Source organism: Ziziphus jujuba, chromosome 4 (assembly GCF_031755915.1).
Source record: "Ziziphus jujuba cultivar Dongzao chromosome 4, ASM3175591v1".
In the NCBI taxonomy this organism is placed as follows: Eukaryota; Viridiplantae; Streptophyta; class Magnoliopsida; order Rosales; family Rhamnaceae; genus Ziziphus; species Ziziphus jujuba.
This window is the reverse complement of record NC_083382.1, coordinates 10,295,958-10,321,607: the sequence shown is the minus strand read 5'-3', so window position 1 is coordinate 10,321,607 and position 25,650 is coordinate 10,295,958. Positions and strand designations below refer to the sequence as shown.

The window sequence follows — 25,650 nt, the reverse complement described above, 5'->3', positions numbered from 1 at the left end:
AAATACCAATATTTTTTGTTAAATATATATATACATATATATTTTTTATAATAAAAATATTTATTATTAGTATTAGTATTTGCAACATTTCAGATTGTTCATAAGTTAATAAAATTGATTTGGGTAGAATGAGTGATAGATTAAGATATACAATATTTTAAGATATACAACATTTGATTTCCATATTTACTAACATAACAATAATATTAACATTATTTAACCATATACGTTCAAAAAAAGTAAAACAATGTTACATGATGGAACTTGGGAAAGCAAAGACACTTTATTTTTAATTTTGAGAATAAGCAAACACAATTTAGATGGCTGTCTCGAAACACACAATAATATTATTTATAGCCATATTTTATTCTTCAAAGTTATCCTATAATAAAGTACAATATCATAAGCTGAACCTATCATAAAGTACAATATCATAAGGTGAACCTTGAACTCCTTCAGAAAATGTAACTTCACACACTATGGATGATTATCTCACACCCTTATCTCACACGTTTATTCTTATAATTAATCATTTCTTGGAATGCGATCAAATGGATGATTATCTCACACCCTTATTCTTATAATTAATCATTTCTTGGAATGCGATCAAATATATGCTATATATGGTTCATGCATTTTCCAATGGCAGGTCCAAAGTAATTGTCGCATGGAATGTTGGGTTGTTGCCATCGGTAATTGACACAGTTGCTTTGAATCCATAGGCAGCGTCAGTGCTCTCGTGACCGGAATTAAACAGTTTTTGTCGAAGAGCTTCCCAGTTCTGTTTCTCTTTAACAATTTGAAATTCTTCGAACATAGTAAACGCCTAAACAATTAACACAAATTAATTTTTGTTGAAAACATAATTGGTAAATATCTAATCTTATGGTCTTATAAAACTATTAAACTATACCAAGGAATACTTCTTTTGGAATAAAACAATAATAATAATAATAATTTATAAGCTTTTTTTTTTCTTTTTTCTTTTTTTTTATTGATAAGCTGGCTTGGATAATTAAATGAGAATGGCTATTAATAATAACAATAATAATATGTAAGAATGAAAATTTTTACTTTAGCCCCGTCAGTTTTGCATTTTTTCTGAGTCATAGATGTTTTAAAAGAGAATTAGTCAATAAAAAGAAATATCATGGTCGGCCTTGGCAAATGATTTTTATTTTGTATATGTAAACAAAAAATATTAAAAATTGTATTTTGTGTAAAATATATAATCCAGTTCCTCAGACAACAGAGAAGCGTGAATGGTGCTATTATGTTTAACCCCTCCCCATGCACATATGAATTGACTGAAGTTTGACAAGCAAAAGGACCTAAAGCGAAACAAAAATTAAACCTAACAAAGTCTATAATGAAACTTTTGAAATAAATATGCATTTAAAATAAATAAATAAATAAATAATGCATATTAATTAAATAAAAAATTACCTTGTTTTCATGAGGCAAAACTGCTGCATCCCATGCCAAAACCCACTTACAGAAACCTCCAACGAGACCGTTATTTGCATTATAAACAACAGCAGCAGTTGATTGCCGCAGACTCAATTTACCTGGTGTATGGTCTCCAACATGCAAAAAAGATCCCCACTGCCCATTTTCAATAATTTGAGAGTATGGTGAGGATTCATCAACGTGACCGGACCAATCATGATCGTAAGCTAAGTTTAAGGTGTGTCCGGTAGCATTATAGATATACCCAAACACATTTACAGGAAAATCTGGCGGCGGAAGCTTCCGACTCAGAGCAACTTGTGCCCTATCTTTTGGGGTTATTTCCTTGTTTGCATATTCAGGCAGTGCCTTCAAAGTTTCGTCAGTGATGGGATTGCCAAACACAGTGGGTGCCATCTCTTTCTCTTTGAGTTAGCACGAAAACAGATTCTCTCTCAACTTTGATTTCGAGTGTTTGTAAGGAAATTTAATTTACTGCATGCAAGCTTTGGAAATGGGAATGTGTATATATAGGCACACAGGCAATGCTAGAATTATACTAATTACAATAACTGAGTCTATTAGGTGAGTCTTTGTTTTTAATATTTTGTTGTAGTCTAGGTCAAATCTTTATTTATGTATGAATAATCTTAACATACATACAAAGTTTAAAACACATCCAAACTTTCCACCAAAGCTTTGTGAAATTTTCACTTTTTAAGTAAAATCAAAAGAAAATTTACCTTTCAAATAGAAACGAATATAATTTCTATAATATCCACCAAAATTTTTGATATTTCTCTATAATTTCTATAGAAATTTCTATTATAATATCCATATCAAATTTTTCACAATTTGGTTTAAACTCCATAATTTTCACAAAATTTTCTTAAATTTTCATAAATTTCCATAGAAATTTTAGAAATATTTATTTATTTTTGTTCAATTTTTTATTAAAAATTTTTATAAATATTATTGATGCTGAGTAAATTTTTTTACCAAACTAATATTATTGATATTTTTTTTTACCTTTTAATTGTCTTCCAATAATTCGGCAAATAAAAAAAAATTAACATTTAACAAACAATGTCCAAAATTACATTAGACAAGTCTATTTCTCATTTTCTTAGAGAAAACTAGTATCACAAGTTACAAGTTTACCTACTTATCATTATTTTTTTTTTTACAATAATAAATTTAATATTTGTATAAATATTATAAAGTAGATAAAATTTAGAACGTAGACAAAAATTGAAAGATATGTGAGAAATATATTTTCTACAAATCAAGGTTCAAAATTTCAATATCGGTGGTATTTGATACATGCAAATTTAGCTCTCAAATATTCATATCAATGATATATTAATAATTATATGCAAAATTAATAAAGAGATTTCCACAATATTCATGCCCGTGAGTTAATGACAATATCATAAAATTTTCCCACAATTTAGGTAGATTTCGCTTTTAAGAATTCAATAAGGAAACACTATCCCATAAAACAGGCCCACCACATTTGTCATAGGCCTTGGCCAATAATAATATGCATGTTATTAAAATACTCCACCTAAGATCTTAAATTGTCACACTCAAAAATAAAAAATGTCACTTTATTTCTTCTATATTTGGTTAATTAGAAGTTAACATATTACTTACCATAAAAAACTACCAATTCTAAAACTATAAAAGAAAATTGGAAGAAGGATCTCAAACTTATTTGAAACCTAGTTTATTTAACCCTTCTTTCTTCTCTTCTCCGTTACACTAATCTCTAACGAGGAAATCTTCGTTGCTTTTCCAAAATTTTAATAAGTCTCCTATACACTGTGTTTGGTTTGAAGGGGAAAAATGAAAGGAGAGGAAATGTTTACTGAGAAAAGGAAAAGAAAAAAAAAAGAAAAGTACAGTATTTTTATATCATTATTGTTTGGATAATTGGTGAATGGAAAAGAAAAGACAACAAATGAAAAACAATAAATATTTCCATACGGTAATAATAAGAATAATTTTGAAATATTAAAAAATTCATTAAAAGTTTTTATTTTTTTCCCTTTTCTATTCATTTCCTAGCAATTTTGGGAGGAAAATAAATTGATATAAGCAAAAAAAATTTTAATAAAAAAATTAAGTTCTTCATTGGCGTTCCCTTTCATTTCCTTTCCAATTCATTTTAATCATCCAAACAAAAAAATTAGATTTTTTCCTTTCTATTCTCTTCTATTCCATCAATACAAACAAATATAGTCTTAGACTTGCTGGAATACTGTTAGAGATGGGTTTGATTTACAAGTATAATTTTGTGATTTGTCTCATTTGTATCTAATGAAAAGTAGATCATCTTAATTCTCAAACAAACTTTTTTGTTTCTGGTCAATAATTCTCAAACAAGCTCCATAGCCACCATATTTTTGTCCATGGACATGGAAAGCATAAAAAAGTCTAACAAAAGCTACGAGTTTTCTGCGTGGATAAAGAGATGCTTGAATTAATTTTGGAGTATTGAGTTTCTTCTTTATTCTAGTTTAATTTGAGAGCTAGCGGTATTAACATAATAATAATAATAATAATAATAATAATAATAATAATTTGAGATATTAAAAGGAGGTCTGATTGGAATTTTCATTGAGAGTAACGAAATTATGGGAAGCTTTTAATGATGTGCACTGCAAATGAAGTAGATTTGAAAGAACTAATGATGTGAAATTTTCTAATTGGATATTGGACATATATCCTACGTGATAGGCCGTAATATTGAATAATCTCTCCAATCATTTCATGTCAAAATGATATCAATAATGTTATAGAATTTTTTTGGGTGAACTCTAATAATCTTCATGAGTTCGAACTGATGAAACTCAAGATTAACAATAATATTTAAGAAATAATATCTTATAAGAATTGCTCTGTTTTCACGTTAGTCAAACAGAGGTCATACAATACATATATATGAATAGTAAACAGCTACGTACTACGTAATACATGTGATAAGTATACATAACCATAATTATCCCCTAATCCCTTTATCCTTATCTCTACACAATCTCATATCCTTTAGGATATCTTCACCTTTATCACATAGGTGGCCACACGGGTTGGCATCATCTTTTGGGTGGTTGATATTCTTTGTTATTCTGGCAGTATCTGTTGTGAAATATAATCACGTGTCGAATATTAATGATATTCTTTGAAAACTATTTATCATCACATAATCACGTGTCGAATATTAATGATATTCTTTGAAAACTATTTATCAATGATAAACCTCACACAACAGATACTGCCAGAATAACAAAGAATATCAACCACCCAAAAGATGATGCCAACCCGTGTGGCCACCTATGTGATAAAGGTGAAGATATCCTAAAGGATATGAGATTGTGTAGAGATAAGGATAAAGGGATTAGGGGATAATTATGGTTATGTATACTTATCATATGTATTACGTAGTACGTAGCTGTTTACTATTCATATATATATGTATTGTATGACCTCTGTTTGACTAACGTGAAAACAGAGCAATTCTTATAAGATATTATTTCTTAAATATTATTGTTAATCTTGAGTTTCATCACGAACACTTCAGCCTTGACTAGTAGAAATATATATATATATATATATATCAAAATCAATTTATTTGCTATTTCATTTACCAACTAGCGTAATAAATTATATGGCAATGTTACATTGGCTTACATTGAATTTTACTTTTTTCAAAAAAAAAAAAAATTCATTCATTTATATATTACTTTTAACTATTAATATATTAAGAAATTGTTTTTCTTATATATGTAAATAAATTGATAATATAAAATGGCTGTCGTATAGCATCACTCAAAATTATAAAGAAAAACAAGCGACAGGAGACGTTCTTGTCCTTCGCACTATACCCAGGTAGTCCGGTACACACATGTGGAGTAAAAATGTGGTTCGGATTGTAATGACTTACAGTGTGCGAGACTAGTGCTTTGAAATACACCTGAGGGGCTATGTTCGTGCTAGCCTCGGTGAGATACAAAAAAAAAAAAAATATCTGGAGACTTAAGAAGGCTTAAAATTTGGGATATTGCACTTATGAGGCGTGCTTGTTTGTAAGAAGTTGGACATACCTTCTGAGCATTAAAAATGTATTTTTCTATACCTCAAATAATGACGTATACCATCTACCCTTTACAGATATAGTTAAATTCAGTGGATATTTTAGAATAGACTAAATTTACCATGACCATGACATGAATAGTTTTCAACATCCGAAATATAATCACGTGTCCAATATTATAAATGAGATGAACTTTTAGAAAGCAAACACACTATAGATGGCTGTCTCACACCCTTGTTTATTTATGACACACAATAATATTTATTTATTGCTATATATAGTTTATTCTATAAAGACATCCTTTTATAAAATTAGCTTATACAAGCATAAAATATCATAATGCGAATCTTGAAATCATTTTCAAAATTTAAATTGATATGACTATATCTCACAACCACATATTTTCATAATTTATATTTTGAAATGCGATTAATACTGCGGTTCATCAATTAGGGGTCGGCAGCCCTCTTGAAATAATTAATGTTGCAATGACTGTTGGGGTGTCGCCATTGTCTATATTGACACAATTTCTTTGAATCCATGTAGGCATCAGCACCTTGCTCCTGACCAGAACCTCCCAATTTTTTTGGCACAGCTTCCAACTTCTGTTCAACCAATTTGAAGTGCTTGGAACTCGGTAAGTTCTGAACAATTAAAAGAATTTAAATTTTATTTAAGAAATAAATAATTTGTAAACTTACGAAATTATGAACCTATATTTCTCATAGTACTACTACCCAAACAATTTACTTTTACCAACAATAATAATAATAAAGTTTTTGGACCACCATGAATTTTTGCACTAACTACTTCCTATATATTGCATTGGATTAGCATCAGTACTCTCTAAATATTGTAAACGGTTCAAAATCTTCGCATGATAACCTTTAAACAATTAAATTATATTAATCATAGTAAATTTTCATTCTAACTCTACACCTGCATAGGGAAGGGGAATATTCTCATGAATATACTTTGATTGTTAAAAAGTTATGGTGAAAATGTTTTGAAATGCTACAAGTATTTCCGATAAACAATTATGATTCCCATTTTTTTTTTCTCCTCCTAATATTAAAGTAGTATTTGAAAAAAATTATAAATAATAAATTAATTAAAATTGTGCATAGAAAATCATAAAGCTATAGATGAGTTCATTAAATGCTTCATATAAAGAGTGATTTTGGCTTTGTATACTTGAAGTGTCAAGTCCCACTTTTTATTTTAGTTTTTAAATTTAAAGAGTCTATTGAAGTTATGAAAATTATTTATAACTTTTTTAAAATAGAAAAGATGATGCTTTTAAAAAACTTGTTGAAGATGCTTTTTAAAAAAGGCTCTAATGAGTTTTTTTTATTAATTTTTAATATAAAAGGTGATTTTGGCTTTCCAAATATAGAGCCAAATCTATTATTTTATTTTAATATTATATTAGTTTAATTCAATGTAATACAAGTTTTCATACCATTATATAATATTTGAAAAAGAAGTATACAAAAACAAAGATGAAATATAAGTATAATACTAAATGGTTATGATGAAAAGAAGAATAAAAGGTGTTGTTGAATATCACTTTTAAATTTTACTATTTATTTTAAATTATGCTCTTTATAACTAAAATTATGTTTTCAATTTTAAAAAGTCCGTTGAAAATGTTTTTATAATTAATGAATGACAAAAATTATGAATAATTTTTTCTTTTTATTAATCAGTAATACGGACATTATGAAAATATTTATTAAATTTATTTATCAATATAATAATAGATAATATAATAACATTTAATATTTTTAATTTACTTATTTATTTAATAATTTATTTTTTATATTTAAATTATATAAATATACTAATTAATAATATTTTAATACATATCATTTTATAAATATTCTGACACGTTCCATATTACTGTTTATTAATACCTTTGGCAACTATAATTAAACATTAATAAAACGAAGGCATATAAAGAAGTAAGGGTAAAAATGGAAAATAACAAGGAAGAAGAAAGAGACAATCGGTCATGCAAGGTGCAAGGAAAATGATTTACCAAAAAACAAAAACGTGCAAGGAAAATGAGCTGGCAGCATTAAATGCTAGAATTAAGTTAGATGGCCATATTTGGAAAATGAGCTGGCGGCATTAAAACGCACGGTATGAGCTATTGGAAAGCCCATTTTTTTTTTTTTGATAAAAAGAAAGCCAATTGTGAATTGAGTGTTAAAGCCAATTTAAAAGCCACGTAGCATGATGAAAAATAAAAGGAACAAACCAAGCCACGGATTTTCCAGGGTCAACAAATATTTCATTTTTTTTCCCTTCCACAAATTCAAAATTAATTATGATCAATGTTGAAAATTTTAATATTGATAAAAATAGTTTAAATATAAAATATTTATAAAAATATTAAATATTAATAAAAGTATATAAAAAATTATGAAAATTAATAAAAATTTATTTTAAAAATAAAAATTTTATTCGAATTTTAAAATTAATTTAATTAATTAATTATTAAATTAAAATTATAGTAATATTGAAAAGATATTATATTTTTCTTAATTAATTGATTGATAATAAATGTTAATAGTTAAAAATATATTATTTTATTAATACAAAAATGCAAATATATATATATATATTTGATAAAATTATTTATCAATTAAGATACGTAGAATAGTTATTACAATTATATATATATTGTATAAATATTATTTTAATATTATAAAGAACTTTTGGTGGTTGAAAATTATTTTTTTTCCTCATTCTGATTTTAGAATGTGAAATATAAAAAATAATTATTAAAAAATATTTTTTTTTACATATAATTATTAATATACCATCGATATAAATATTTAATAGTTAAGTTTGCATATATCAAATTCCATCAATATTGAAATTTTAAATCTTGATTTGTAAAAATTATATTTCTGCATATCTTTAATTTTTATCTACGTGTAAAAAATATATTTCTACATATCTTTAATTTTTATCTACTTTATAATATTTATACAAATATTATTTATTAATAAAAAATAATAGATAGATAAATTTATAATTTGCATACTAATTTTTTTAAAAAAATATAATAGATAAATTTATTTAATATAATGTTGAACATTATTTATTAAAATTTATTAAATTGCAGTAAACCCTTGTATTTTTTTAAAAAGAGCTTTTTTTGGCTCTAAATAGAACTTTTTCACCCCCACAAAAAAAAAAAAAAAAAACTATACCAAACATATCTAGTTTAGTCCACGTGTATGAAGCACTTAAGACAGATAGACTATTCATAGAACGAGCCAACAAGTTAATTAATGGACCATTAAATCCAAAAAACAATAAGGAAGAGAAAGTGATAAAGTTAGATCACGAAGTGATAAGGTTAGATCTAGACTTCGATAGAATGAATGTGCCTTGCTTAGGGTCTGTTTGGTATAGTTGATAAAAATAGAATTTTAGTCTATAGAATTTTATATAATAGATTTTTTTAAAAACTATTTTTTATTAAAAATCTAATAAATATTTGATTGTAAATAAAAAATATATATTAAATGGTCATTGAGTTTCTAAATAAGTTAAAAGAGTTGTATTAAATGTTTATTAAATTTCCATATAAATTAAAAAAAAAAAGAGCTTTTGACTTCAAATAAAGCCTTTTCACCCAATATATATATATATATATATACCAAACATATATAGTTTAGTCCACGTGTATGAAGCACTTAAGACAGATAGACTATTCATAGAACGAGCTAACCAGTTAATTAATGTACCATTAAATCCAAGAAACAATAAGGAAGAGAAAGTGATAAAGCGATAAGGTTAGATTTAAACTTTGATAGAATGAATGTGGCTTGCTTAGGGTCTGTTTAGTATAGTTGATAAAAATAAAGTTTTAATCTATAGAATTTTATATAATAGATCTTTTTAAAAAATATTTTTTATTAAAAAATTAATAAATATTTGGTTATAAATAAAAAAATATATTAAATGCTCATTGAGTTTCTAAGTAAACTAAAAACATTTCATTAAATATTTATTAAATTTCCATATAAATTAAAAAAAAAATTTTTTAAAGAAGTACAACATTTGAGCTTTTCTAAAACAAATTAAAAAAACTGTTTTTTTATCAACAACTACTTATTGACTCTTATCAAATATTTTAATTTTTTAACAAAATATCTTTTGACTTTTAAATAAAATTTTTGGTTAAAAAATAAACTCTGTGAAACAGATACTTATATATAGATTCCATAACTAGGTGGGAGTAAAATGCACCTTGTGTCGTCCCATCAAGAGTTTTTCTAGATTGTTGGGAAGAAAACCATCAAATTTGATTATTAAGAAAAAAGATCCTAGTTTCAAAATTTTATCTATATTTCCATCTATTTTCAAATTATATTTTGCAAATTTTATCAATATTCAATTAGGTTTGGGTCACGATCCTAATGATTTATTTTTTGGAAATTATTTTTTATTTTACAAAAGAAAAAAGACAATATTTTCTGAAATAGATAAATTTAGAAAAAAGTTTAATGGTCGAACCTGATTGACCTTACTCTAGTCATCCATGTGAAAGCGGTGGGACAAATAATTGACGTGCAATAAAGGACATGTCATTTACCTTTTTGTGTCATATTGCTTATTTTCTTTGTATTTTCTTTCGTAATTATTATAATGAAAATACTCCAACTTAAAGTAATTGTACGAGAGAAAAAGTAATTTTGCGGCCAATAGCTTTTGTTTCCCCGTATTACTGAAAATATAAAAAACGCATTGAAAGGTAAATTAATTGAGATTTGGGTCATTTATTAATTCCACCTAAATCTGTGCATTTCAAATCTATCAAAATGTTTTGCTTGTCAAAATTTATTTCTTAAATGATGTAATAGATAATACATTAATATTTAATTAATTTATTTTTTAATTATTTTTATATTTAAATTATATAATTATATAAAATTAATAATGCTTTAATATGTGTTATCTTATAAATAAATTTTATAAATATTTTAAATTTTTTATTAATATTGTTGGCAACTATAATTAAACACATTTAAAACAAAGGCATGTAAAGAAGTAAGGGTAAAAATGGAAAATAATAAGGAAGAAGAAAGAGACATTCGGTCATGCAAGGAAAAATATCTTGTAAAATTCTCGACACATTCATTCACGTCAGGAAAAAAAATAAACAAAAAAGAGTTCGGATGAAGATGAAGATAGAAACATGATGCAATATGTCTAGTTTAAAAACTGCCCTATATTCCGCATTGGATGATTTTTGTAATTACCCATTTGTATTTATCTTACTTCTATAATTTTAACATATATGATATTTTAGCGGGATAATTTGTTTGACCTTGGTTTATGGCTTAGTGCGCCAATTCGCTTACCAAGTTTTAGGATACCAACCGATTTGATGTTGTTTTATTGGCTTGCTTGGGTTTATTTATCAATTAATGTATTTAGTTTATATTAATTTTTCAATCGTTTACTTAGTTCTATATCAGTTGTTTTATAAAGTGTTCGGTAAAAGAGTTGGTATAATAGTAGCAGTAAGAAACCACTTCCAATTCTATATAAAAGTGCTCCATGCTTAGCAACATTTGGAATTTTTTCCATACTAATAAAGATTTATTTGCTTACAAATTTTAATAGTATTTTAACAATTTTTTTTTTTAAAATATTCAACTAAATCTGGTAAGCTGGTTTGTGTTGCTGACCCGTAAAATCAGTCAATGACTTGTGTTTACGGAAAAAAAAAAAAAAATTAGAGGTTCAACTACAAGTCAAGAAATTGGATAAGTAGAAAAAAATAATAATAAAAAAAAACCTCGCTTTAAAGTTACAGTCATCGAAATGATTCTTTTGCGATGGATTAGATATAATTAGACGTGGTTTTCATACAAAAGACCAAGTCAGACCATCTGCAGCAGCTGCAAGCTCTTAAAAAGTCAGCATCACCGGCTCTTGGAGAAATGAAGAATCTTGACCCTTATTCTATTTTCTAGGAAAGATCATGCATATAATTAAATACAAAGGCTTCTATGCCAATTTTAAGTTTCAAAGAGCACAACCATAGAGTTCTATAGATTAATTTTTGTTTTTCTTTTAAGGTATATATTTATGTATATATGTGAAGAAATGAATACTAGCTAGTTCCAGGAAGTGGATGGTGATCTCTTAAAACTATGATTAATTCATACTTGAATTCTCCTCTCTAATTATGTAAAAAGCATCTTCTAGTATCATGTTCTCCTAACTAAACAATTATTGCTTTCTCTTTTATATATATGCTTTTTGTTATTTCCTTAATTATTACTATTATTATTATTGTTATTGTATTATAGAACAGACAAGTGCTAGTCAATGATAAAAGGGGTTGATATATGGAAGTGAGCTTCCAGCTCTATTGACATCAAATGGCTTTCCTTAAACCAGTGATGAACAGAGAATGAGAAGTATAGCTAATGCTTAGCAATTTTCAATAACTCTAATTGCAAAAGCATGTGAATTATTACATTAAAAGGGTATCAAGCTACCACTAATATCAAAAGCTTATCACCGATCTCAGAAGCTTAATAATCAATTTGTTTTTAGTTCCATTCCCAAGTAGGGTAGCCCTTTGTCAACTTTCCCACCATGACTAAAAGAATGTGTTCCATCATTTCTCTAAATGGTTAGTGCCTTATAAAATTTTGGACTTCTTGATCAGCTGTGCTTGAGGAAATTTGCAGTAACTGTGACAGTTCAGACCACCCACATGAGATATTTTCCTCTTTGGGTCTGGGGAATCCTCTTACAACCCAGCCCTCAAGGTTTTAAAAGGCCTTTCAAGGGAAAGGTATCCACACTTACTTATATGGAGTGTTTCGTTTCCCTTTCCAACCAATGTGGGATCTGACAATCCTCCTCCCTTGGGGCCCAGTGTCCTTGCTGGCACACCGATCCGGGTCCGGCTCTTATACCATCTGTAACAGCCCAGACCACTCGTGTCCGATATTGTCCTCTTTGGGTCTGGGGAATCCTCTTACAACCCAGCCCTCAATATTTTGTCAAAATGCGGCATATGGGAAAAGTATCCACACCACCTTTATAAGGCGTGTTTCATTCCCCTTTCCAACCAATGTAGGACTTCACAATCCTCCCTTCTTGGGGCCCAGCATCCTTGCTGGCATACTGATTCGGGTCCTGCTCTGATACCATCTGTAATAGCCCAGACCATCCGCATGAGATATTATCCTCTTTGGGCCTCGGGAATCCTCTTACAACCCAGCCCTTAAGGTTTTAAAAGGCCTCTCAAGAGAAAGGTATCTACACCCACTTATATGGAGTGTTTCATTCCCCTTTCCAACCGATGTGGGATCTCACAGTAACTTTCCATCGTAAATATGAAAATTACTGCTTGTAGAGAGTAAAAGAACAGGGACGACTTCATTGCAAGTTGATCTAAGTCAAGAAGTTCTGAAAAGCACTATAAGTCACATTCTCACGTTGACTTGTGGAAGCATTTGGAGTTGAAATATTTTAGCAACTTAACAAAAACCAAGTTGATGATATCCTTGAAAGGATAAACACCTCAGCAAATTTTTTTTTTTAATTAATATTGTTATCTTCATCTTCATAGATTTCAAAGCAATCGACTGTAATGCTGAAATATTTTAAAATCATTATACAATGCTTTCTGGTGTAGTAGTTCAGAAAAAGATATGATTTTTAAGATGACGGTATTCTTCCTTGCTTTTCTTGAATCGAAATGTGAAATAGATTGAAAAGGATGATGGAGATGTTAAAGTACATCCTCTTTGCATATTTTGATGATATAGCTTTCAAAGCTCTAGTTCATGCCCAAGCTCAATCTAGTTTGAGACTAATATATAGAGAATTTCATTGATTAATATCAATATTGATTTGCATGAAATTGTATGGAATTTACTTCAATGTCTTTTTCTTTTGTCAGGTTTCATCAATGTTGATTGTGGTATAGCAGAGAAAGCTAGCTACACTGACAACAGTTTTAAACTACATTTCAGATTCAATCTTCATCCAACTTGTGTCAGCAAAAGTATATCATTGCAGTACAATACTGATAACACCTTGAATAGCAACTTGGGAATGTTAGAAGTTTCCCTGATGGAACCCAAAACTGCTACACGCTTAAGCCTGTACAAGGCAAATCAGGTAACAGATATCTTATCAGAGCAAGTTTCATGTATGGAAATTAAACGATGCCAAAGATACTTTACTGGTATTCGATTTGTATCTTGGAGCTAGTAAATAGGATTCGGTGAAATTTTGGAAAATGTATCTAGCATCGTAGTCATGGAGATCATGCATATCCCCATCTCAGAATATGTATTTGTATGTCTCATACTATGGAACACCTTTCATATAAGCATTAAAGCTTAGACTCTTGAGAAATTCTACATCCTCTGAATCATTAGTACTCTACCGACAATTGGATATGGGTTCAGAAACCAATAAACCAGTTAGGTAACTATAATCAAGCATGCACTATTCTTTTTCCTTACAAGTTAAAAATTACTGATTTAATTATATGTTTCTTGTTTAGGTACAAAGATGATGTCTTCAATTGTATCTGGAGGCCTTATCACTCTTTTAGCAGCAAAACCTTAAGTACCTTGCTTACAATTGGATGCTCAAAATAATTACCAACAACCATCACTAGCCATGCAGACTGTTGTCATACCAAGAAATCCTAGCAGCCCTCTGGAATTTTACACGTGGCCAAGTAACTACACAGTATTATGTTACATGCATTTTGCCAAAATGGAAAATCTCGAAGCCAACGAATCCAGAGAATTTAACATCTTCGAAAATGAAGAAATATGAAATGGACATATAACTATTGGTTACTTGCAAACAACAAATATTTTTAGCACATAAACTCCAAGTGGATATAGAATTGATTATTCAATCCAAAAAACCAAGACTATTTTTCTATGAAATTCTCGACTGTTAAAGTTGATGACTTGAATTATAATTGGCCCGACCTGAAAACCTCGAGGTGTGATCCATTTGATAAAATTTATTTTGTGGAATTTTTGGGGGGAGCGAGGGCTTCGCCCCTGCTGTACGAACCGATCTGACCTGTTTTTTACCCGGTTCAATTTTAGGTTTATTATGTACTGTATGTTTATGCTTTTGGGGTTTTGTTGGTTGTATTGAGTTTAGTGGTCGCTTTATTTTTTCACCTTTTGTACCAATTTTTTGAAAAAGGTTTTGCTTCTCGCTGTCCGTGGTTTTTTTTCCGTTAAGGGTTTTCCACGTAAATCTCTGTGTGTTTTGTTTCTACTCTCATTCTTCTATTGCTATTGTTCTTGTCATATTTTTGTAACATCGACCCATATATCTAAGACAATAAAAATACATCCTTTAGTTCAAATCATTAATTGGTTCTTACTCTAAATTTAACCATGCCTAAGTCTCAACATAACAAAATGCATGCTTAAACCAATTTCAAACTATTTTCTCACCTATCTATTAAGCAGGGGGCTTCAATCCCTTCTTTTCATTTTTCTATCTCCAATCCCATCCCACCACTTAAAATATGACATATTATTTAAAATCCCAACTCATTTTCCTATTAGCTCTTTTTTCTAACTCTGCTTCATTTCTATTTCACCCTTGTCTACATCATCAATTTCAACAAGCTTTTCTCAATTTTTGACTTCTTCTTTTTTTTTTTTTTTTGGATCCACCATATTAAATGTAAGAAATTTTACACTTTTTTTTTTTTTTAAATATCCAAACCCTCCATCTACCATCTTTCTTGCACACTCAGATTTTGACAATCAAGACTCAAACAGAGCCAATATTCAATAATTGCATGTTGCTTTTTCTAAAGCATTTAGGTATAAAAGCTTGACTAATTTTTGTGGTATTGAGGTTTGTTTTTAAAACACCGTTTATCCCAAAAGCTTATACTAATAGGAAATGAGCATAATAATGTATATCAAACTTGTTTTTAATACACGTCCTCATTGGTAAACCCATTAAAAGGGAGAAGAAATTAAATTCTATCTTCAAACCATTTTCTCACATATCTATTAAATAGGGAGCCTGGATTCTCTGTCTCCATTTTCTTATCTCCAATCTTCTCCCACCACTTAAAATATGAGACATAATTTAAAATTCCAACTCATTTTTCTAGTAGCTCTTTTTTATAACTCCGCTTTATTCTTGTTTCACCCTTGTCCACATCATCAATTTCAACAAGCTTTTCTCAATTTTTGACTTTTTTTTTGGATCCACCATATTAAATGAAAAAAATTTTATACATTTTTTTTTATATCAAAACCCTACCACTGCTTTCTTTCTTGCACACCCTAGATTTTAACAATCAAGACTCAAGCATAGTCGATATTCAATAGTTGTGTGTTGCTTTTTATAAAGCATTTAGGTACAAAAGGTTGACTAATCTTTGTGATGTTGAAGTTTGTTAAAACACCATCTATCCTAAAAGCTTAAGGTACAAGGAAATTGGCCCAACAATGTATATCAAGCTTCTTTTCAATACACATACTCATATTTAAGCCCATTAAGAGGGAGAAGAAATTAGGCTTATGCATGCAAAACAATGTAAACATCATCAATTTCAACAAGCTTTTCTTCATTTTTGGCTTTTTTTTTTTCGATCCACCATATTAAATGAAAGAAATTTTATACAATTGTTTTATTTTTTATTTTTAAATATCCAAACCCTACCTCTGGCTTCTTTCTTGCACACCAAACGTTTTGACAACCAAGACTCAAACGGAGCTGATATTCAATAATTGCGTGTTGCTTTTTCTAGAGCATTTAGGTACAAAAAGCTTGACTAATCTTTGTGGTGTTAAAGTTTGTTAAAACACCTTTTATCCCAAAAGTCTAAGCTACTAGGAGATTGGTCCAATAATGTATATTAAGCTTATTTTCAATACACCATCCAGTGTAAGCCCATTAAGAGGGAGAAGAAATTGGGATTTACACATTCCAAACAATGCAAACATCATTAATTTCAACAAGCACTTCTTAATTTTTAGCTTTTTTTTTTTCTTGGGATCCACCATATTAAATGAAAACAATTTTACACATATTTTTTTCAAAATATCCAGACCCTACGTCTACCTTCTTTCTTATATACAAAGATTTTGACAATCAAGACTCAAACAGAGTCGATATTCAATAATTGTATGTTACTTTTCTTATAGCATTTTGGTACAAAAGCTTGACTAATCTTTGTGGTGTTGAGGTTCATTAAAACATCTATCTCAAAATCTTAAGCTACTAGGAAATTGGCTCAATAATGTATATGAAGTTTATTTTCCATACACCCTATCATGTGTAAGTCCATTAAAGGGAGAAAAAATTGGGTTTTACACGTGTCAAACAATGCAACATCATCAATTTCAACATGCTTTTCTCAATTTTTGGCTTTTTTTTTTTGGGATCCACCATATTAAATGAAAGAAATTTTACATATATTTTTTTTTAATAATAAAATCCAAACCCTGCTTTTACCTTTTTTTTGAACACCATAGATTTTAACAATAAAAACTCAAACGGAGCCAATATTCAATAATTGCATGTTGCTTTTTCTAAGGCATTTAGGTACAAAAGCTTGATTAATCTTCGTAGTGTTGAAGTTTGTTAAAATACCATTTATCCTAAGAGCTTAAACAACTAGAAAATTGGCCAACTAATATTTATGGTGTTGAAATTTGTTAAAACACTCTCTATCCTAAACTAATAAGAAATTGGTCCAACAATTTATATCAAGCTTATTTTTAATATACCTACTCATGTGTAGACCCACGCTAATAAGAAATTGGCCTAACAATATATATCAAATTTATTTTTAATACACCCACTCATGTGTAAGCTCATTAAGAAGAAGAACAAATTGGGCTTTATATGTGCCAAAAAAAAGGTGCGATAGAAAGAGGAAGAGTGAAGGTTTGGGTTCATAAAAAATATTAATAAAAATAAATAAATAAATCTTCTCATTTAATATTGTGGGCCTTAGCAGGATTTGAGAAAGGCTTGTTGCAACTGTTGATATGGACAAAGATGGAATGAAAAGGAAGAAAGATAAAAAGAGAGCTAATACAGTTAGAAAAAAAAAAAAGGAGTTAATAGAAAGATGAATTAGAATTTTAAAGGATATGTCCTATTTTAAATGGAGGGACAGAATTAGAGAAAGAAAAATGGAAACAAAGGATCCCGGTCCAACATGAGGAATTACAAAGGTAAGGTGGCTCCACAATTAAACGTAAAAGGAGAGAGCATTTTAGGGTTTAAAATAAAATAAACGTCAAGGCAAGACGATGGATGCGACTTATGGCAAAATTTGTGAATTTATTTGAAATGACATGACATTTTTTTATGGGAAAGATCGGCAAAAGGGATATATTTAGGAACGGAGGATTTAGATACATTAATTTTGTGATAAGAAAGAAGATTTATGTATCATCCTATAAATTTTTAATACATAGGTATTTTCAACTTTCATCTAAAATGTTTACAAAATATACTTGTTGTACCCTTTAAGTAGTCTATTTATTGGTTTACTAAGACATAATAATAGTACAAATCACTCTATTCTCAAATAATTATTTGAATTTAAATCCACCATCATCAATATATATATATATATATAGATATACAATTTTAATTCAATTAAAATATTCTGATTTTATCAAGTTATGGTACAATTCAAATTAGTTAAGGTAAATCGGTCATTTTGACTAACTTTTTTTATACTATATTTTGACTTTATAAAATTAGAATATTCTAGATAGATAATTATTTTATATATATAAAAAGTAGTATATACATTAATTATGTAATATTATTCTATTTTTGATAAAAATCAATTTATGATTACTAACTATTAATTGGCAATAGGTGTTAACATTTATTTTTCAAAATTGAATTAAATACTGATAAATATGTATATATAGTTGTAATATTTTTTCCTATTGATGTTTTTTTTTTTTAAATGTTTGTGTTGAAAAATTACTAATATATATTTTCTCATAATGATACATATAGAACTTTGTTATAAAAAAATTATAATGGAGATTATAGAACTCTTTTAAAATTCAAAAGGATAAGCAGGTCGGGTCAAAAAATGGTTCAACTTTCTTGTGGATGAGGCTTATATTATAATTAAGTGAGGGAATAGATTGTAAGATCAGTGGAACCAAAGATTAAGCTATGTGTACCTAGCAATAGCCGACATGTGTTTCGATGGCAATGTGATAGACATCCGACGGTTTCTAAATAACATGACGTTTGAGTATTATAAAGGTGTGGAGATTGTTATACCAACAAAGCAGATGCTAGAGGTGGGGTCCTGTGTGTGGCAATCGGAGGGTCCAACATGTTAGATGCTTCAAGTAGTATAATTGGAAACTTCCATCAACAAAATCTATGGGTGGAATGTGATCTAGCCAATCGTAGAGTTGGGTTTGGTAAGGCTGATTGTATCAGGTCAGTGTAGTAGAGTTTATGATGGTAAGTTTTTGGGTAAATGCTAAATCGGTAATTATCTAATTGGACTTTTTACGTGAAACTATCAAAATATCAACGGACAGTAGTAGATCTGAAGTTGGAAATATTATTCAGTAGAACAGCTAGCGAAAAGAATCCTAAGAGGATAATTTGACTTCGATTGAGATCTTTAAGAACCGAACCAAGCTACTTTGTTGTTTTTAGATATTTCTTATAATGAAACTAAACAAATTTTTATAGATCTTTTAGAATTAATGCTCATGTTATTTTGAACTTAACCATTTTTTCTTTATATTATATCTAAGTCTCTTAAAAAATCATAAAATTTGTAGTTAACGTTATTGTATAATTTTATTTTTTGAAACAAAAAGTGATTTTTCATATTGCTATAAGCATTTACTTAAAGAAAATGAAGATATGTATTGGTTTTTTTTCATAATTAAACTAAGTTATATAATTACTAGATAATAAATTTTTGTTGCATTATCAAATTTAAAAATTGTAGAGTGATTAATTTTTAGAATTTTTGTAAATTTAATGCCATTCACAATTTGCCCCCGCACTGTCTCAAAATCCCTGCCTCCGCACTTGGACAAACTAATCATTGTTCATGACCAATTTTTAATGTCATATAACACACATTAATGTCATATAACACACGTACCTCAAAATCTCTGAATGAGGGCATTCCTCCTTAGTCCTTAAGACATTGGTATTCAATTCAATCAGAGATTTTGACCAAAACACCACAAGAAATTTAATCTATATAAAACAAAAATCTTAGTTATAAATATAAAAATTGTCATCGAAAGTGTACGTTTGTGGGGGGTAAAAAAAAAAAAGTATATGTAACTAAGATTTATGGTAAGAAAAAAAAGAAGATATTTGGTATTAAAACCAATAAAATTTGTTACTATACTTTTTGAACCAGAGCTATAGTAACAAACAATCTACGAACCCAGCTTCTATGGTAATGAATAAAAAAGCATAATTTAAGACCAAAATAAAACTGTTTTAGCCTATAGTTGAATTGCGAATGATGCTACAAAGTGATTTTTATTATAATGAAATTTATTGCTATACAGATAAATGAAATTTATAAATACCCGAAAATCGTAGCTTATAATACTCTGTGTATCAGAAACCAAAATCCAGAATAAAGCTTAAATAAAGCACTCTATTTTCTGACCCCTGTTTTTTTCGGTCGGAAATAGAGGGAGATAGAGTTGGTGAAGTCCACTGACAAGAAGGATGAACTTTTTGCTTAGAAACAAAAGTAGGTAAATAATCCAATTATATTTTTATTATTCCCTCTTTTTATTTTCTTTATTTTTCATAAAAAGTCCCAACATATTTCGTCGAAAGTGGAAATTTTTTTTTTTAAAGATTTTGAGATTGAAATAGAAATTCAAAAAAGTGGAGAACTTTGCGATTATGATTATGTGGGATTTAGGATTAAATTTGGAGTTACATTGGAGATGCCATAGGGTTCAATCTGGTACATACAGAGGTTAATTGTAAACACATAGATGGCTGCCTCCCACCTTAATTTATTAATTATTCTTTTTTTTTTTTGACACACAATAATTTTATTTATGGTTACATTTTATTCTTGAAAGTCATCCTATAAGTAAGTAGCTTTAGTAGGTACAATATCATAAGGTGAACCTTGAGATTAATGATTCTCAAAATGTAAATTCACACCATATATATACTATGGATGGCTATCTTACACCCTCTTATTTTTCATAAGTTATATATATTGAAAATGTCATTTACATATGCACTAGTTCATGCATTTGAGGAGGTAGTCCACCCAAAATAATTGTTGCAATGACTGGTGGAGGATTGGCATTGCCAATTGTCACAGTTGCTTTGAATCCATAAGCATAAGCACTTTGCTCCTTGCATGCAGAATGTTCCAGTTTTTCTCGGATAGCTTCCCAGTTTTGTTCAATCACTTGAGGTGCTTGGAATTTGGAAAAGATCTGAACAATTAACATAATTTAATTTAATTTATTTTTATTAAGGATATAGTGTTGTAAATCACAATAACAAATTAAGAATACTTTTAGCAAAATATAAAATAATAATAATAATTGTTAGAAAAGAAATATAAAAGAAGTGACATTTTATCTTCCAATATTTTATGTTTTTGAAAGAAATCATAATTTAACTATGGGTTTTTTGAAAAATAGCCACCATACAATTGGAAGTTTGAAAAATAGCAAAAAAAATAAAAACTAACCCACTTTTTACCAATTTGAACCAAAATACCCTTAATGAGGATTGTTTTTCTTTTTCTTTCTTTTCTCTATCAAAATGCATGTTTTTTTTTCTTCTACTTTCCCTTTCAACAGCTAGGGATTCTTTCTCCTTTCCCGTTTGAACATCACCTCTGCTGTCAGGACCCGTCCAAAATTCCTCACCAAAACCCTAGACAAGCCCTGATCCCAGGGAAACCCTACCGGACCCTCCAATGGAAAAATCCGGCAGAACCTCCCCTAAGGCTTGGACTGACCACAAATTTCCTGCACTGAAAACACACTTCTAGAAACATCCCCTTATTCCTCCCACGTTACTACAATATGATTCCACATATTTGCAGCACTTCAAATAAATAACAGTAAATCAGTGCATAATTAATAACTAAATGTCCAATACAGTATACAGAGCATTATACAAATAAATGTGGAATTAATAAAATGACAGATAAGGAAGCAATACAAGATGAAAAAGAAAAAGGAAAGAAATGCTTCTTGGACTTTCGGCAATGAACTGAGACGTCGGGCTCTCCCCGGACGATCAACGTCTCCCAACCTGGACCTAGGGGAACGGAATTTAAAAATATGAAATGCTAATCATCTCAGTGAGTGACCCTATCTACTGTACACTTTTAATATTAATAATATAACAATAAAAGGAACTTAATTACTCAATACCAACAATTAAATAAATAAATAAATAAATAAACATTTGAAAGTAATACTTTCTCTCAACACCCTCACTATTCACTCCGTTGGAAAAGTTCCCCTTTTAAAACATTTTCACCAAAACCCAATTGTTCGTATACCCAAAATCAAGGAATCGTTAATTTAATAAATAATCCAAATATAAATAAAATGTAATAAAATATAATAAATAATTTTAGAACACTTTAGGGTTTGAAATTCTATCTGAAAATTTATACTTGACGCACCACACCATATACCAGTGATGCCCTCTGATACCCAGCCTCCCGAGCACCGACTGGTGGGGAGGTTAAAGAGAGAAACTTGCATACGGCGCTTCGGCTTCCCGACAGCGCTGCTGCTGAAACCGTCATCTCGGCCACGGAGGGGGGCGGCTGATGCGCAATATATAAGACTTGCTTGCCCTCAGTCCAATGGAAACTCACGGGAGACATAATAACTTGCGCGCTAATCCACATATACAACCAGAACACCAATACTGTATGAGTGCGTCTAAAACCAATTATTAAATTTCTTATTACCGTACCGATTTTTCCAAAAATCACCGTGGGAAATATACTAGTTTTCAAATTCACTATCCCACATTTTCCTTTAACATTTCCGGTATGAAACCATGGATAACAATATACCAATAAATAATATTCCGTGGGCATAATTATCAAATTTGAAACCACCAATTTAAACAAATAATTTTCTTAAAATATTTAAACCAATTATGCCCAAAAATAATATTAAAATCCAGATACGATTTATTACTGAAAATACCTTGCTCATGCGTAATAAATACAATTAAATCACAGTAAAATAATAATCGAGAATTTCTTAATAACCCAAAATTCCCTTTAGCATCAATGGTATATATATATATATATAAAATAATACCTTTTTCCCAATTATATTTAAATTCCACCACATGAGCAAATTCTAGATATCAAATTAACACAACATAAATATAATTAATTACCCAACATAGTTTTCAAGGCGGGTCACTCACCTGGAGCACGTAATTAACCTAAGATCCTCCATGGGATCAATTCCACGATGCACCCGTGCTCCTAGAACAACAACATTACACATAGTCAAATAAATTAATATTTTATTCGGGTAAATAATACGCGGTACCCGGGGGATTAAACAAAAACGTTAACCAAAATTGACGAATAATATACCAAAACGAAGCTTATGGAATGAGGATCGCATTACCGGTCTCCATTGAGCTCAATTCAACCGGCGGTTGCCGAAATTTGGTCAAAAAGCTTCGGCAGGTCTTGATCTCCTCGTATCTCACAAATCGACAGGAGTTGAGTTAATCGGAGCTCAGAATTGGAATTAGAGGGTCCAAATTAGTGGGAAAGGACCGGTTGCACGACCGGTGGCTGCCAAAAAATTGGCAAACCAGCGACACACCGGTCCCAGCGCGTCCGATGGCCATTTAGCTGGAGATTTGGCCGTCGGTGTCACCTAGCTACGGGCTTTCACGTCGGCCGGCGCGTGTGGCCGTTCGGCCAAAACGATCGGTCAAAGAGAGAGGGGGAGAGAGTCAAAGGAGAGAGAGAGAGAGAGAGAGAGAGAGAGAAATCCTTGCTGGTGCTTGACGGGCTCAGGGAAGAAGGAGAAGGGAAGGAAAGGAAAAGAAAAGAAGAGAAAGGTGTTTTCCCACGTGGGGGAAAAGAAAAAAAAAAGAAAAAAGAAAAGAAATAAAAATAAAATAATTAAATAATATTATTATATAAAATAACAATAATAAAATAATATGGTATTAAGCATGGTTGACATGTGGCACCTCATCATGGTGACACATGGTCACATTTATTACGTCACACGTGGCACATTGTTACAAGTTTAAAAATAATATTAAAATAATACGGTATTTTAAAACTTTGCAGGTCCATAACTTTTTAACCGTACGTCCAAATTAGGCGTGCCGTTAGTCTATGAACTCGTATCGACGAGTACTCCACAACCATACATGAGTCAAAGCTCAACTTTGCATGAATAAAAAGTCAACTCCGGCACCCCTTGGACAGTTTGGACCTCAACTTGTTTTGCTCATAACTTTCAAACCGTAGCTCCGTTTTCAACGTGCTACTAGTCTATGAACTCATGCCAATGTGTAATTCAGAACGGTACCTCAGTCAACCTAGAATTCCATCCGAATCAAAAAGTCAACTTTTGACCCCTTGGGTCAACTGTCAACAGTCAAAGTTGAAAAATTTCCATTATACTTTGGGACGGGGTGTTACATCTGCGCTGTCAACACCACTGATATCGCCTCGCTTCATTCCTAGTTCGTCAAAGGTTAGCCTCTCCTTCTCTATTTCCACATATTTCCTTCATTTTCAAATCCTAGCACTCCATTTTGTTGCACATAATAAAATTTTAAAAGGAAATCGCTAAGACATTATAAGTAAACGTTATTTCTGCTTTTATTTATTTATTTATTTTTCTCTTGAACCCTAAATTTGCATTACATAGCTAGAGCATATAGGAAAAACGAAAATTAGACAATAATCTTTTAATTCATAATAAAAAATTTAGGAACTAAAATTGAAGTTTGGAGACAAAAAGAAAAAAAAAAAAATATATATATATATATATATGTGTGTGTGTGTGTATGTGTACGTATAGGATTCATATTGGTTCATCTTTTTCAACTCTCTCAAAGAAAAAAATGATTTAATATATATTGATTTAATAGACTAGTGGGACTGTGCTGTGCTGTTATATATTTTAAAATATATCCTTCTTAGAAAAAAATTGATATTCATTTCTGTACTTGTTTCTCATATCAGGTTTGATTTCTGTAGAGAGAGTCCAGTTGGATTTGTTGCAACTCTGTGGATAATTCTTTTAGGTATGTTTCCTTATCCTTCTGTTTACTACTATTTGTTTGGTTAATTGTGTAACGTGAGGATCTATTTGTTTGAGTTTGAGGTCTTGACATGGAGGCTACATTTCAGTTTGTTTCTCTTGAACTTATTTGTTATTTGCTGTACAATGAGGTGTTTATTTTCTATCCCACTAAAATGGAAAAAGTAAAAAAATTCGTTGTACTTAAATAGAGGAGTCTTGAATCCCACTGAAATATATATATATTTTGCTCTTTCTTGATGGTTTTCTTGGAAAACCATATGCTAAAATTAGCAATCCACATGGTTTTGGATTGTCAACGACTAATCATGTTAAGCTAGTGTTGTTTCTGGGTTTGTTTTTGCCTCTAAATGTTTAGTAGAATCTAAGGATTGTTTCAATGATTTTTAAGCAAATATATTTTTCGATTAGGCTTCTATAAAGATTATTTACTTTATGAAATTTTTATAGATTGTTATTTCTATGCTACTGAATCAATAAATGTTGGAAGAAATTATTTCCGTTCTTAAAGAAGATTTTTGTTCAAGCATAAGGTTTGAAGCTAAACTATTTGACAAAATGCACCATTCCTTGTTTCTAGTCAATCTACTCTGTAAGCAATGTAAAATGAAACAACTAAGCCTTACACGCAGAAAGTGAATTTATTTGTTTTTCAATATGTAACTTGTAAACATACGCATACCTATAGAATATGTTAGTATTCTGCACCCCATTTTGATAGAAGCATTTCCTTTAGTGAATATCACCATCATG

General features: G+C 29.6%; 1 protein-coding gene across 1 annotated transcript; it reads right to left on the bottom strand.

Annotated features, from left to right (window-relative positions):
* Window positions 1-287: 287 nt before the first annotated feature.
* LOC132799191 (23 kDa jasmonate-induced protein-like) lies at window positions 288-1,956 on the bottom strand. Its single transcript, XM_048472186.2, has 2 exons — window positions 1,447-1,956; window positions 288-826 (listed from the first exon to the last, which is right to left on the bottom strand). Exons 1-2 carry the CDS (start codon window positions 1,864-1,866, stop codon window positions 629-631), a joined length of 618 nt encoding a protein of 205 aa, XP_048328143.2. The 5' UTR covers window positions 1,867-1,956; the 3' UTR covers window positions 288-628.
* Window positions 1,957-25,650: the final 23,694 nt, after the last annotated feature.